The sequence below is a fragment of the Rutilus rutilus genome (assembly GCF_951802725.1).
Source record: "Rutilus rutilus genome assembly, chromosome: 13".
Taxonomy (NCBI): domain Eukaryota; kingdom Metazoa; phylum Chordata; class Actinopteri; order Cypriniformes; family Leuciscidae; genus Rutilus; species Rutilus rutilus.
Window position 1 is genome coordinate 30,265,370 of NC_140218.1, and position 15,625 is coordinate 30,280,994.

Genomic DNA, 15,625 nt, shown 5'->3' on the forward strand with positions numbered 1-15,625 from the left:
AATACTAAGTATAAAAATGTGGAAGTCAGTTGTAGTTCTTGTTTTTCTCTATTTTCTGTTCTTGTGTTTCTCTTTCCTTCAGTGATTCTGCTTGTTAACAGCAGGTGTTCATCACTAATGCTCAACAATCACTTATTTCACTTATTCACTTATTATTCAACATATTCACTTAATTATCTCACTGCAACACTGCTCAATGTTACTTTTTACTCTTTGTAGTGTGGATTTTCCTGTATGCTTGAAAGGGTTAACAGTGTAAGATAAAAAGACACACCCACAAAATGTATTTTAACAGTAATAAACTAAGTTATAAAACAGGTATATACTGGCAACTGGTGTTGCCAGTAGTTTACTGTAAAATTATTTTTGTTTGGATCACCATTGTGCTGAAGAGTAGAGCCTGTGCTTCAGTCCAGAAGAAGATCTACAAACATTGATGATTTGCTGCATGTTGCTTTATTTAACAGGCGCTGACTGTGTAGCTGCTGGTCCAGTGGAAATCTTTTTATGTTCAATAGTTTTTTAGTGGTCTCAAATTAAATAAGTTCACAGTGATACTTTGCTCACATCATTAATGCATTATACATTTTAGTTAATACATTTAAATGACAGTTGGTCAACTTAAGGCAGTCGGTTTCTGCAAGTGAAATTAGTTAACTCGAGTTTTAATTTAGTGCATTTTTACAGTAACATACTGTAGATTACAGTAAAGAACTGTACAATTAACAGTATTTTACTTACCTGGTAAGGTCTAACAGTGTATGTAATGCACAAGTTTATGATCGAATCAAAAAAACAAAAACAAAAAAATGCACAAGCGTACGTGGTTTCTCTCGAGAGAAATCGCAGCTCATAAGCAAACTTAAGATGCTGCTGCAGAGACATTACAAGTCACATCGATGTCTCGTGTCTTCACGGGATTTTTACGGGTTGTGTGTGAACGCACTCTCCGATTCCGGAAAATCACTAGCAGTGTGAATGAACCAAAATCAAACGAGCCCGGGTCAAATCCCGGGTCACTTTATCCGTGTATTTTCCGGAATCTCTGTGTGAAATGAGTCTCAGAATTGTTACTCAGCTATTTCTATGGAAAGATTTGTGTTGTGTTGATTAGAAAGTGACCTGCGGTTATTGGATTGTGCAATGTTCTCGTGCTCCAGTGTGGATGATGAGAGATCTTTTAGTGCTCAATCTCTGTCTTCACACCTAAGTAACAGATTTCAAATAAGAGTCCAAACATTCACTCAGAAGAACAACACGATATAACTGTCCTGCACACGCTTCAGTGCTTCACCTTTCGTGACTCACACACAGAAACTTTAAAAGTGTTGGAACTCCATATTATAATTATCCCTTCTTTTACAGCCACACCCGAAAATACTACTTTCTCATGCTGTTAACAAAAGGGTTAAGACGTTAATTTGCTTTTTAATATTACTTATGGCAATGGTTTCCCAAACTGCTCATTAAATATGATAAAGACCTACCAAGCCACAATCTTTAGCCAGTTTCTTTTGAAGTCTGTAAAGGCTAGTTAATAAAATATCAATGTGGCCTGCAGTATGATAAGTTATAGAGCTAAAACAATATCAATGTTCTTTTTGCGTATTATTATCTTGCATGTAGATTTACAACCTCATATTAAATGAGACAGAATATTTGTACTTTGTATGTCTATAGATAATTTAATATATAATATTATATAATTTAATAAATATATTAACCCAAATATTTTATTTGTAATACCCACTATTAAGTAAAAAACACATTATCTTTTTACTACTGTACCTCCAAATTTATTGAAAGGAAAAGTTGCTGCTGTTTGTATCTTCACTGGAACCAGTTTATACTTTCACTGAAACCAAATGAAAGCTAAAAATAAAAATAGCTTGTTAACCACAGCAAACAGAAACAAAATTAGAAACTTAATTGGTATTGTTTTCTCTTTAGTTCCACAAACCAGAGATATATTCACTTCATTATACACATTTCTGTGTCACTTTCTTTTACAGTACGTGCACTTACAGTGTATTTACCTAAGAAATTACTGGTAATATAATGTAACTACATGGGTTAAGGTAAGGTTTAGGTGTAGGTTCAGGGTTAATACCTAACCAGTTATTGAAATTACTATAATAAGTACATAGTATGTTCATGCAAAACAGGACTGTAAAATAAACTGCTACCCAAATTCAATGTCATAACAATGGCTTAATATTTATGTTTTAGAATTTAGGGTTAAGAAGAAGTTGTCTGCTTAAGTTGGCCCATTTGTGTTCTTACACACAAGAGCAACAGCACTATCTTGTGGAAAGAAAGATAATTATTTAAAACACCCTACAGTAAATATGAAAATGCTTTAATAGTGATTTATTTATTCATGATTATGATGAAATGACATTCAAACAGTGTCCATAATTGCCTAAAATGTGGCGCTAGTAATACTTTAACAACAAACCGTTAAAAAAATCATCTCTTTCGAGTTACATTAAAATATCAGTAAGCAGTGTCTTTCCAAGCAGTGACAAGCACAGAACTGAATAACTCGCCCTCGTGAAAACGAACAGGGCTTTCCATTCAAGCCTTCCAGATTTTGAGTTGTCGAAATGCAAAACAGCAGCAGCTCCGTAACAATTAATGCCTCCATTGACTGAGTTGAGGTAGGTATAGCCTCAGAGCACTGATCTCGGGTCAGCTCTTCAAGTTATATCCTAATAGCTATTGTGTAACACTGAGGTACAGTAACCTGATCCCGGACCAGCACTCAGACCCTGTTTGTACCTGGTATTAAAATGCGTTTTGGTCGATAGGATCACAAGTGGACGGCGCTAAATACAGACGTAAACGAGTCTAAAGCGTTTTGAGCTTGTCCACTTTCCACCACTTCCAGAGGTAGTTGAAAACGCATTCGACCGGATTGCTTTCGTAGTGTAAACGCTCATGTGGTCGAATGTGTTCAAACAGCCACAAAAGACCGTCTTCTCTCTACATACTGACCTAATGCGTAAACATTATGGGAAGCGCTCAACGCTATCTCACAACCAATTCGTACGAATTCGTACGAGTGAGTAAAAGGTGGCTAATTCGTACATAGTACGAATTCGTGCGATTTGTCTAAACCCCAGTGACGGATAGGTTTAGGGGCGGGGTCAGGTGTAGGTCATCATAAAATTCGTACGAATTGCCGTGAGATCGGGTAGGAAGCACACTAGCCAGACGGGATTTAAACTTTGTCGGCTGAAGACCGAAGTTTGGGTTGAAGATGAAAAACATACCAAGCACAATGCTCTCTCACCATTCCTGATTTATAACACACAACATTCGGCCGGTCTTGCGGCTGTCAGAGCAGAAACTAAAGCTGATGCTCGCCGTATGTTTTCCCGTTGTCTCTCTGTTATTAAATCATTTAATTTAAATTTAAATTTAAATTGCGTGAGCTTATTCTGTGCGTTAGATCTAAATATCTGAAAAAAACATACATTTCCCCACCCATAGACCCTCCCCTCGAAGAAATCAGGACAGAAGTGGTTGAAAGTGGACAAAAGAGACGGATTAAAACACCAGGTGTAAACGGGAATGCGTCTCCCTCGTCTACTTGTGATCCGATCCACCAAAACGCATCTTAACACCAGGTGTAAACAGGGCCTTAGGGGTCAACCTTATTCCTCCCGTTTAAAGGAACTCGACGGCTGGAGCTCTGGAGAGCCATCGGAAGATGAAGATCCAGACGCTCTGCATCCTGTGAGTTTAGTGTGGAGCTCGTTTGAGGTCAGCACCATCTGGTCTTCAGTCTCTTTCAGGACTTTGATGTGTGTGGTGAAGAGCAGGTAGAGCAGAGCTCCAGAGAGGAGTGCGCCCATGCACACGGCTCCCAGGAACCCCGTGGTGGTGAAGGAGAAGTGGCACAGGCAGGGCAGGAAGAACAGCAGCAGGAGCAGGAGAGCACCGCACATCAGACGCAAGGCTTTGTCCCGCAGGGCTTCTGTTAAACACAGGCCTTCCTTCACCACCGCACGCGCCTCTGAGACCACCTCCATACGCTCTGATACAGGAAGTGCTGGAGGATACACAATAAAAACATTCAATAGACCTTATTCACTGCAGCGCCATCTTTGATTTTCAACGGGAATGAAAGAGAGGCTGTGAGAGATAGACGTACAGTACATCTCTTCAGTGGGTTGTACTGTTATTTAATGTGTTTCGGGATTGTTCTGCTGACGAAACACTGTAAAAAATATCTTTAGTAGACAAAAAAAACCTCCAAACATGAGCTGTGGAAAGTTATAAGTGATCAAGGAGCTTTACACAGCTTTTTACAGCGGATGCCATTTCAAAACCGAGTAAGTCTATCCCTCACAGGCTCACTTTCATTCCTGTCATGGCGCTGCTCTGAATAAGGTCTATTCTACATAGAATTCGCTTTTATTGAAATTACAATATCATGGTTTCACTGTATGTTGTTTGTTGCAATATGGTTGCCCATCAAAAGTTTGGGGTTGGTTTAGTTTCTAAAAGAAGGGGGCTTCAATGCAAGTCTAGTTCCGGCAGAAGAGTGACCTCTGACCCGACGCATGACGTACTGACTAAGGTGGAAGCGCAGAGGATAGAGCAAAACAAAACACCGGTCACGAATTAGAAGTCTAAAACAAGAATTTTTACAGAGAAATGTGGGAGGAGCTTGAGTTTGTTGCCCAGCTCTATTAGTTTGAACCGCGAGAGGCGTCGACTCTCACCTGAGCTTACGATACTCCTACATCCTACGCCATGCGTCGGGTCAGAGGTCACTCTTCCACTGGAACTAGATTCGTCAGTGATTATAGTTTATAAAGTTATAAATATGGATATTTTTCTTCGCTTCAGAAGGCCTTCATTAATCCACTGGAGCCGTATGGATTACTTTTATGATGGAGGGATGCACTTTTTGGGGCTTCAAAAACTCTCTCAGCCAGGTTATTTTAATATAACTCAGTTTGTGTTTGGCTGAAAGAAGAAAGTCATATACACTTAAGATGGGTGAGTAAATTATGGGATAAGTTTCATTTTTGGGTGAACTAACCCTTTAAATTGCCCTCATTATGCATAATAATTCAACTATGTATATTGGAAAGATGGGTTGCTGTGATACATCACAAACACTCCTCAAACCAGTGAAACCAACATACCATAACTCTCATAACAATCACATATCCACTATTCTGTAGGTAGTCCTGTATTCCAGTTTTCCCACATTCCTTTTTTGTCAGCTGACACAAAATACCTCCATCTACAGTACCTTATATAAATGTAAATTTTGTCACAGAGTAAATGTGACCAGCATGCATCTGTGCGCCACCAGAATGCTGCTTTGGGAACTGCTTTTGGAAGTCTTGTTTGTCATTGGACAAAGAAAAGTTAGTGTAAACTATTAAAGGAAAGTCATTTTATTGTAAATTGTCTTAAAAATTTCATATAGGTCTTCCATCACATCGTATTTGACCAAACGATGTGCAGAAGAATCACACAAATGTTATGAAATGCATATTGTAGCTACTGCAATGACAAATATATTGGCATGTAGCTTTAGTCCCTAATTCCATATTTACTTCCCCAACACATCACGTCTAAACAGAAAGGAAAAATAATACCAAAATGCCATTGCTGATGTCAATCGGGTCTCATTAGAAGCCATACTCATTTGTGAGATGGTAAAATCACAAGAAATGACACACAATGTACAACCTAAAACTACACTATACTGTTCAAAAATAAATAATGCTTTTATTCGGCAAGGATGCATTAAATTGATCAAAAGTGACAGTAAATACATTTACAATGTTACCAAAGATTTCTATTTCAAATGTTGTTCTTTTGAACTTTCTATTCATCAAAGAATCCACAAAAATATACTGTATGTTTCCACAAAAACATGACACAGCATGACTGTTTACAACACTGATAATAATAATAAAAGTTTCTTGAGCATCAAATCATCATTTCTGAAGGATCATGTGACACTGAAGACTTGAGTAATGATGCTGAAAATGCAGCTTTGATCACAGGAATAAATTACATATTACACTAGTTTAGAAAACAGTTATTTTGAATGATAATAATATTTCACTATATTACTGTTATTACTGAATGACTCCAGCGTAAAAGTAATCACCCACCCCTAAACTCACTATGATTATAATTGGGGAAAGAAAACTATAGAAGTCGCATGTTCTCCTACGATTCAAGCTGTACAATATCACACCATCTCGTCGTGAGAGTTAGAGGTGTGCATATAAACCGCACTACAGCAGGGATCCCTCGCGAGGTTCTGTACTCACCGTTCCTGCTGTCCTGTGACGGCAGCAGGGTCAGGTCAGCGGTCAGGGCCTCGTGGTCAGAGTACGGGAAGGGTTTATCAGCCACTGAACCCTTGGTAGTGGACAGGGACTCACATGTCATGTTCACTTTATGGGAGCCCTTCACAAGAAGAAGAAGAAGAAGACTAAAGTTAAAAATGTTATATGGAAGAGCAAGCATGAATACTTTATATAACATCTCCTATTTTGTTTCACAGAGTAAAGCAAAAAAAAAAAGGTTTGAGTAAATAATTACAGATTTATATATATATATAAAATATATTATACATTAAACTTTCAAAACTTTGTGGTTAGTAAAAAAGGTTTTGTTTTTTAAAGAAGTTGCATTTATTTAATCAAAAATACAGTAAAAACAGTAATATTTTGAAATATTATTACACATATTACACATTAAAATCGCTGTTTTCTATTGTATCTATCACAAACTCTGAATCAACATGCACCTATGCTACAATTTTCTGTCATAATCATTTGTTAGCAAACAAGTATTCATTACTTCAATGAGCTCATTGTTTCTGCCTTAAATTATTACATTGTTTAAATTAATACATTTTTAGCTAAATGTGATTTGTACATGTACATTTCTGAAATACATAACTTAGACGGTTACCTGATAACAGAACACTCTAATTTGTAATGTGGACTCATTCATTTTCAGTAAAGCTGCTTTGAAACGATGTGTATTGTGAAAAGCGCTATACAAATAAATGTGAATTGAATTGTAATATATTTTAAAATGTAATTTATTCCTGTGATCAAAGCAGAATTTGCAGCATCATTACTCCAGTCTTCAGTGTCACATGATCCTCCAGAAATCATTCTGATATGCAGATTTTATGATAAAGAAACATTTATTATTACATTTTATGTTACATTTTATTTCAGGATTCTTTAATGAATGAAAAGTTTAAAAGAACAGTATTTATTTGAAATAGAAATCTTTTGCAACATTATCAATGTCTTCACTGTCACTTTTGATCAATTTAATGCATCCTTGCTGAATTTCATTCATTTCTTTAAAACAAATGTAAGTAATTTATATATATTAAAGTGCTGATAAAAAAAATGCATTAAGCTTTAATATAGTTTTTTTTTTTTTTTTTTTTTTTTTTTCAAAAGCAGAGGGTCTGTTCTTTCTTTTGATATATACAGTGAGGAAAATAAGTATTTGAACACCCTGCTATTTTGCAAGTTCTCCCACTTAGAAATCATGGAGGGGTCTGAAATTGTCATCGTAGGTGCATGTCCACTGTGAGAGACATAATCTAAAAAAAAAAACAATGTATGATTTTTTAACTATTTATTTGTATGATACAGCTGCAAATAAGTATTTGAACACCTGTCTATCAGCTAGAATTCTGACCCTCAAAGACCTGTTAGTCTGCCTTTAAAATGTCCACCTCCACTCCATTTATTATCCTAAATTAGATGCACCTGTTTGAGGTCGTTAGCTGCATAAAGACACCTGTCCACCCCATACAATCAGTAAGAATCCAACTACTAACATGGCCAAGACCAAAGAGCTGTCCAAAGACACTAGAGACAAAATTGTACACCTCCACAAGGCTGGAAAGGGCTACGGGGAAATTGCCAAGCAGCTTGGTGAAAAAAGGTCCACTGTTGGAGCAATCATTAGAAAATGGAAGAAGCTAAACATGACTGTCAATCTCCCTCGGACTGGGGCTCCATGCAATATCTCACCTCGTGGGGTCTCAATGATCCTAAGAAAGGTGAGAAATCAGCCCAGAACTACACGGGAGGAGCTGGTCAATGACCTGAAAAGAGCTGGGACCACCGTTTCCAAGGTTACTGTTGGTAATACACTAAGACGTCATGGTTTGAAATCATGCATGGCACGGAAGGTTCCCCTGCTTAAACCAGCACATGTCAAGGCCCGTCTTAAGTTTGCCAATGACCATTTGGATGATCCAGAGGAGTCATGGGAGAAAGTCATGTGGTCAGATGAGACCAAAATAGAACTTTTTGGTCATAATTCCACTAAACGTGTTTGGAGGAAGAAGAATGATGAGTACCATCCCAAGAACACCATCCCTACTGTGAAGCATGGGGGTGGTAGCATCATGCTTTGGGGGTGTTTTTCTGCACATGGGACAGGGCGACTGCACTGTATTAAGGAGAGGATGACCGGGGCCATGTATTGCGAGATTTTGGGGAACAACCTCCTTCCCTCAGTTAGAGCATTGAAGATGGGTCGAGGCTGGGTCTTCCAACATGACAATGACCCGAAGCACACAGCCAGGATAACCAAGGAGTGGCTCTGTAAGAAGCATATCAAGGTTCTGGCGTGGCCTAGCCAGTCTCCAGACCTAAACCCAATAGAGAATCTTTGGAGGGAGCTCAAACTCCGTGTTTCTCAGCGACAGCCCAGAAACCTGACTGATCTAGAGAAGATCTGTGTGGAGGAGTGGGCCAAAATCCCTCCTGCAGTGTGAGCAAACCTGGTGAAAAACTACAGGAAACGTTTGACCTCTGTAATTGCAAACAAAGGCTACTGTACCAAATATTAACATTGATTTTCTCAGGTGTTCAAATACTTATTTGCAGCTGTATCATACAAATAAATAGTTAAAAAATCATACATTGTGATTTCTGGATTATTTTTTTTAGATTATGTCTCTCACAGTGGACATGCACCTACGATGACAATTTCAGACCCCTCCATGATTTCTAAGTGGGAGAACTTGCAAAATAGCAGGGTGTTCAAATACTTATTTTCCTCACTGTATATATATATAATTTTTATCAAATTGATCAACATTTCTGGTGGTGGCTGGTAACTGGTAAACTGGTAAGGAAGTTAATTCATAATATATAAGATTATAAGATTATCATTTGAGATGAATTTACCTTGATGAGAATGTAGTCAATCCTGATGCCCTTCTCAAAAGGAATGAGATCCTGCTTCTTTGTGAAGTGATTGTCTGCAATCAGCGTGTGTCCGTCTTCACAGCCCTGCCGAGAGCAACAGAAAATGATGCTTCAGAGAAAAGCAGGACACTCAAACAAACTGAACACACATGTGAAAGGAAGTGCGCTCACATCAAACGTGTCTGTCTCAGTATAGCAGTCTCTGAGGCCAGTGTGGGATCTGAGGAGACGGTTCCCGAGGTCCTGAGGGTGCATGTTCAGATCCCCTCCCAGGATCACCAGGTCTGCTCCACAGGACGTGTGGCTAAAGAAGCCATACGATATGAATTTCCTGAAGGAATGTGACCTCTTTTCACTAGAAAACACACTTTCTCTTACCGCACAAACTGCAGTAGTTCCCAGGACTGCACTATTCTGTGGGGCAGGTATTCATCTTGAGCCCTGGAGTACTCCGCATGCAACTGAGAGCAAAGCAGTGTCATTACTAAAGGTGCATCGTCTCCAGTTACTCGACTGAGCATGGACAACACAAAGCCAGATCAGACTTTAGAGACTGTGACTTACATGAGTAACATAGACGTGAGCCTTTAACCCAAAAACGTCAACAATGACCAGTCCAACTGCTTTGCCTCCAAACCAGTCGCCATGACGCACCTGAGATGAACACACACACACACACACACACACACACACACATATATAAGATCATGTAATTCTTCAAGCTAGAAAGTTGTTACATGAATCACTGTACCATCAGTATAAAGAAACAAAACACATATCAGATTCATCTACCTAGTCACATTATGTCCCTTGTGAAAAACGACACTTTCAAAAAGAGTGCTTATTACAGAAATAATATACTTTAAAAGAATTTAAGTGCAAACTGCATGTAATGTTTTCGGATACTTAACTGTGTGTTAATTTCAGTGAAAAGAAAATGATATTAAATGCAGTTAGTTAAACTTAAGAGTGCTTTTTGACCCACTTAAGCACATCTTTATATGTAATTTCATAATAACTTGTATTTTCTTTGAAAAATATGGTTAAAGTTACTGCTGAATGCACTGACAAGGATTTATGTTAAACTAATTATGGTTAACTTAATTTCTATTGTAACTTGTATGTCATGCATTTAAATTTGTAACACATTTGTAATGAGTAAATGTAATTTAGTACATTTAAAATATATTAACTTTAAATGTAATAATGAATAACACACTACAGTTAAAATTATAATCATGTACTTTACATCTGCTTTAGTATGTTAGTCAACACATTAAAATAAGTGTACTTATTTTAAAGCACGACAGAAAACTATTCAAACATAATGATTTTAAATGTACTTTAAAGTAAAACTTTGGTTACACTTTATTTTAAGGTGTCCTTGTTACAGTGTAATTATATATTTAAGTACTGTGTAATAATAATTAACTACATGTACTTAATATAGGGTAACTTTAGGGTTTGGTTTAGGGTTAGTAGTTGCATGTAATTATGCATAATTTACGGTTATTACTACAGTAAATACATGTACCATGTTACCAAACCTTTTAATTTGACATTATTACAAAGTTAAATTTTTTAAAGTGTACTTAAGTGTGTTAAGAAACAATCATAAAAGTGTACTTGCCTTTTATTTAATTAATATTAAAGGTTACACTTCCCTCGCTCTTTGTAACACATCTTTCCCTCGCGGGTCAAAAAGACCCGAAGCCTTAAAATTATACTTCTTTTTTTTTTTTCAGAAAGCTTATTTTATTTCATTTTTTTCTATTTTTTAATGCAATTTTTTGGGAGATAATTTTTTTATTTTTTATTACTAGATTTGATCAATAAATAATAATTAAATAGTAATTTAAGCACACATTCTTTCAACTTCAATTCAAAATAACTCACAATTTCATGCATAAGGTGTCATTTTACAGTGTAATTACATTTTTATGTACCGAGCAATATTAATCAACAACATGTACTTACTATAGGGTAGATTAGGATTTGGTTAAGGGTTAGTTGCATGTAATTATGCATAATTTACTGTTATTGCTATGGTAAGTACATGTAACCTATGTAACAAGGACACTGTAAAATAAAATGTTACCATATACAATTTTCTGCAAGTACAGTTTTTTATATATATATACTGTTTTTTTATGTGAGAAGAAAGAGAATGCAGAGTTATATGAGAGAACTTGAAAAAATATTATAAAGCACAATGAGATAATAATGAAATTATTCAGTATTATTCAGCTTCAGTATTTTATAAATCAGTACCTAGGACAAAAAGTCAATTATAGTTTGCATCATTTCGCAAAAATGTCTGATGGCAGTATACATAGCTACAGTAGTATCCTGAAATAACTTACCATATATGGGTAGCCATTGAGAGAGTACTGGTAGAGCAGAGCGTCCTGGATTCTGTGTTTGGAGAAGACGGCAAGACCACTGCCAATGACTCCACTGGAAACACAACACAGCGTATCAGATACAGAATAACAGTTTCCTTTAGGTATCTCTCCTCTATGAACACACACATTCAGCTGTGTATACACCAGCAAGCAGGCAGCTGCACTCATTTTTGAGTATTAGTAGGAGCTGCAGTAGTGCTGCTTCCTAGATAAGTTAAATGATTACAAATTCTGCCAATTCAGCTTTATTGATTGCATGTCATAAGATCAATGCTTTTTTCTTGTCTCATAATGATAAGGATAAGACATAAAGGTCGACTGAAGATACTCAGTTCATGATGGAATGTTCAATCAGATATCTCAAAATAAGACTTTAAACTTCTTAAAGGTGCAGTAAGAGATTTCTGATTTCTGCTGATATTTCAGATCAACTCAAACAAACACAGCCCTCCCTTCATTGCTCCACCCACAAAATGCAGAAACATGCAATGCAAGAGTGTTGTCTCTTTATCATAGCTGAAGTGAAGCAAAATAAAGCTTCGCGAAAAATAAAGCGAGGTTGGCGAACAAACGGCAAGGAAGAAAACAAATTACATTCAGCACACAAGAATATATACAAGCAAGAGTTCATTGTAAGTCGTCAGCAGTACACCAGCTCCAAACAAACAACAGCACTCAAAACTGTCCTGTAACTATAGCTAACATTATAACAACAGGATATCTTGATGCTGTGAAACATAGCAAAACCAATGTTACTTACATATGGAGCAAAAAAAACACAACCTCGCTGTCTGTTTTCAGGGCTTCCCGCTTAGGTCTCTAGCGCTGGAAAGCTTTACTAATATTAACCCGTGTCATAAAGCTCTTGCCTGATAATAACCAGTGAAATTCCTCTTTTTGAAGAGTTTTTCTCTTTTGTAATGTCTCTCAGCATCTCGCTTTCTACAGCGTTTCTTACCCTACTGCTGACTGGCTCACTCTCTCTCCTCCCCCATCATGAGTGGACACGCCCCCTACTGCTGATTGGCTCACTCTCTCTTCTCCCCTATAATGAGTAACACGCCCCCTACTGCTGATTGGCTCACACTCTCTCCTCCCCCATCATGAGTGACACACTCCCTACTGCTGATTGGCTCACTCTGTCCTCCCTCATCATGAGTGACACACCCCCTACTGCTGATTGGCTCACTCTGTCCTCCCTCATCATGAGTGGATACACCCCCTACTGCTGATTGGCTCACTCTCTCCTCCCCCATCATGAGTGACACGCTCCCTACTGCTGATTGGCTCACTCTGTCCTCCCTCATCATGAGTGGATACACCCCCTACTGCTGACTGGCTCACTCTCTCTCTTCCCCCATCATGAGTGGACACGCCCCCTACTGCTGATTGGCTCACTCTCTCTCCTCCCCCATCATGAGTGGACACGCCCCCTACTGCTGATCGGCTCACTCTCTCTCCTCCCCCATCATGAGTGGACACGCTCCCTACTGCTGATTGGCTCACTCTGTCCTCCCTCATCATGAGTGGATACACCCCCTACTGCTGACTGGCTCACTCTTTCCTCCCTCATCATGAGTGGACACGCCCCCTACTGCTGATCGGCTCACTCTCTCTCCTCCCCCATCATGAGTGGACACGCTCCCTACTGCTGATTGGCTCACTCTGTCCTCCCTCATCATGAGTGGATACACCCCCTACTGCTGACTGGCTCACTCTCTCTCCTCCCCATCATGAGTGGACACGCCCCCTACTGCTGATTGGCTCACTCTCTCTCCTCCCCCATCATGAGTGGACACGCTCCCTACTGCTGATTGGCTCACTCTGTCCTCCCTCATCATGAGTGGACACGCCCCCTACTGGTGATTGGCTCACTCTCTCTCCTCCCCCATCATTTGTGTACACTCCTCCTATTGCTGATTGGCTACAAGTGTGTTGTGCTGCTCGGTCCGATCCACTTTCAACAGTGTTTCTCAGAAATCACTTACTGTACCTTCAAATGGGCAGTTCACCCAAAAACAAATTTTTTTTTTACTTATTCATATTTATTTATTCATGTTGTTCCAAAACCATGTGGCACTATTTTTTTCTAGATAACTTTTGAAGAATGTCCAACCTGCTCTTTTCCATACAATGAAATGGTTCTTGTGTGTCTTATAACCAAATGTTACACACCAAATTTGTTAGTTTGTTTTTAGCAAATAAAAACTTAAATGTTGGTCTATTCCTGACAGAATGCTATCATGGGCTTGTGTTTCCACAGAGGAAAGAAACTCATACAGGCTTGGAACGACATGAGGGTGAGTAAATGATGACAGAATTATCATTTTTTGGGGGTGAACTATCCCTTTATGTGGGTATTTTATTTCCCGCCTTTTGACCAGGATCTTTTTTTTCCTCTCCATGCATTACTCTGGAATGTGCGGGAGCGTCTAGCCGCTTGATCGCTGATCAGAAGGTTTCAAAGTCTCTCTTTCAAAATCCCAATCGCTTTGAAGTACAAAGCAACATTCAAAGTCCCTCCATGTCATAGTGAGGTGAACTGACCTCTTGAAATAGTAAGTATAAGGATGAGAGGAGGACAGCTTTCCCTTCAGGAAAAGGAAATCTTTTTCACTCCATACCTAGAACAATGTCAAAGAAACCTAGATTAGTAAAAAAAAATGAAGTTTTGGTGGGAAATTAGTGCAGAATGAAGTGCTAAAGCCACGAGGGCACTGGGCTGAATGAAACCTTGATGATAAGTGTGTTAAAAGTGTACAGTGATACTCACTTCCTGTAACAGGGCGATGTCGTGCTGCTCTCGGTCCAGTAATTCCCCGATCATCTCATACCGCTGCGCGCAGTGTTGACTGAGGAATCGGATTCCCCTGAAAAACATCAAACCACGGTCAGTCTTGCGATCTACCTCTCACCCACATACAGTGCAAAACCTCCATAACTGCACACACATGCAGTCATTATCTCTAAACACAGCTGACCTCATCAGGTCACAGCTTCATGCACGCTTTAATAAAGTGATGCGTCATCTAAATCAGGGGAAGTACTGAAAACCACATTTTCTGTCTCAGCTGTACAGTAACAATCTGCATTAATGTGCCTTTGCTGAAGATTGGGCTGTTGTTCTGGAACATGGTGCTGACGGTGCTGACATCAGCAGAGCGGGAGGCCCCCACACACACACACACACACACACACACACAAACACACGTTTTGTCATGTGACCGCTCATGTGCTTCTTTACCCTTCACACTAACAACATATATATATATATATATATATATATATGTCTCAAAGATGAGTAGATCAGTAAATGTCTTGTTCTAGCTAGCATGGTAGAATAATAGAGATATTTAATAAAGGTTTTTCATAAGTGCGTACAATGCAAATATTTTCTGATCTCTTACAACCTGTCCTAGAGCAGATTATAACAATAAACTATTTTTTTAAGCTGAGCATAATAAAAATGTCAACACTTTACAATAAGGTTCCATTTGTTAACATTATTTAACTACATTAGTTAACATGAACTAACAATGAAAAATTTTATGTTCATTTTAACATTTACTAATACATTATTAAAGTGTGAGGCAAATGTCGCATCTATGAGAAAGTATTGGCTTAATTGTCTATTTTAAATGTTTTGTGTTGTATGTAATTTCGTGTAGGTTGTTGTATGTTTTTTCTCTCTAATGGATCTTGAGTCTGGAAATAAAGCTGAATTGAATTATTGAAATCAAAAGTTGCATCTGTTATATTATTTTGAGCTAAGATTATTAGCATTGACTACATTGTAGTTAATGTTAGTTAAGTTTTATACTAATTGCAAAGTGTTACCAAAAAGTATCCATTACTTTTTTAGGTTTTATTCATTTCTGTGACATTTCAAGGCCTGGAAAAATGCTTGAATAAGAACATGAGATTGTATTATGTTGCTAAAGCTCAGAAACAACTGTGAATGAATGAAGAACTTAAAAAGTA

At 38.1% G+C, this 15,625-nt stretch overlaps 1 protein-coding gene across 3 annotated transcripts in view; it reads right to left on the minus strand.

Moving 5' to 3' along the window:
• Positions 1-2,349: 2,349 nt before the first annotated feature.
• Positions 2,350-15,625, minus strand: part of LOC311302349 (transcriptional enhancer factor TEF-5-like) — a 54,322-nt gene continuing 41,046 nt past the window's right edge. For all 3 annotated transcript variants that reach the window (XM_084428160.1, XM_084428161.1, XM_084428162.1), the window contains 9 exons: positions 14,418-14,514; positions 14,192-14,268; positions 11,603-11,696; positions 9,804-9,893; positions 9,618-9,700; positions 9,411-9,543; positions 9,219-9,323; positions 6,312-6,450; positions 2,350-4,057 (listed from right to left, as the gene is read on the minus strand). In XM_084428160.1, coding sequence (XP_084284286.1) covers positions 3,660-4,057; positions 6,312-6,450; positions 9,219-9,323; positions 9,411-9,543; positions 9,618-9,700; positions 9,804-9,893; positions 11,603-11,696; positions 14,192-14,268; positions 14,418-14,514 — 1,216 coding nt within the window. In that variant the 3' untranslated portion in view covers positions 2,350-3,659. The remainder of the gene's footprint in view (positions 4,058-6,311; positions 6,451-9,218; positions 9,324-9,410; positions 9,544-9,617; positions 9,701-9,803; positions 9,894-11,602; positions 11,697-14,191; positions 14,269-14,417; positions 14,515-15,625) is intronic.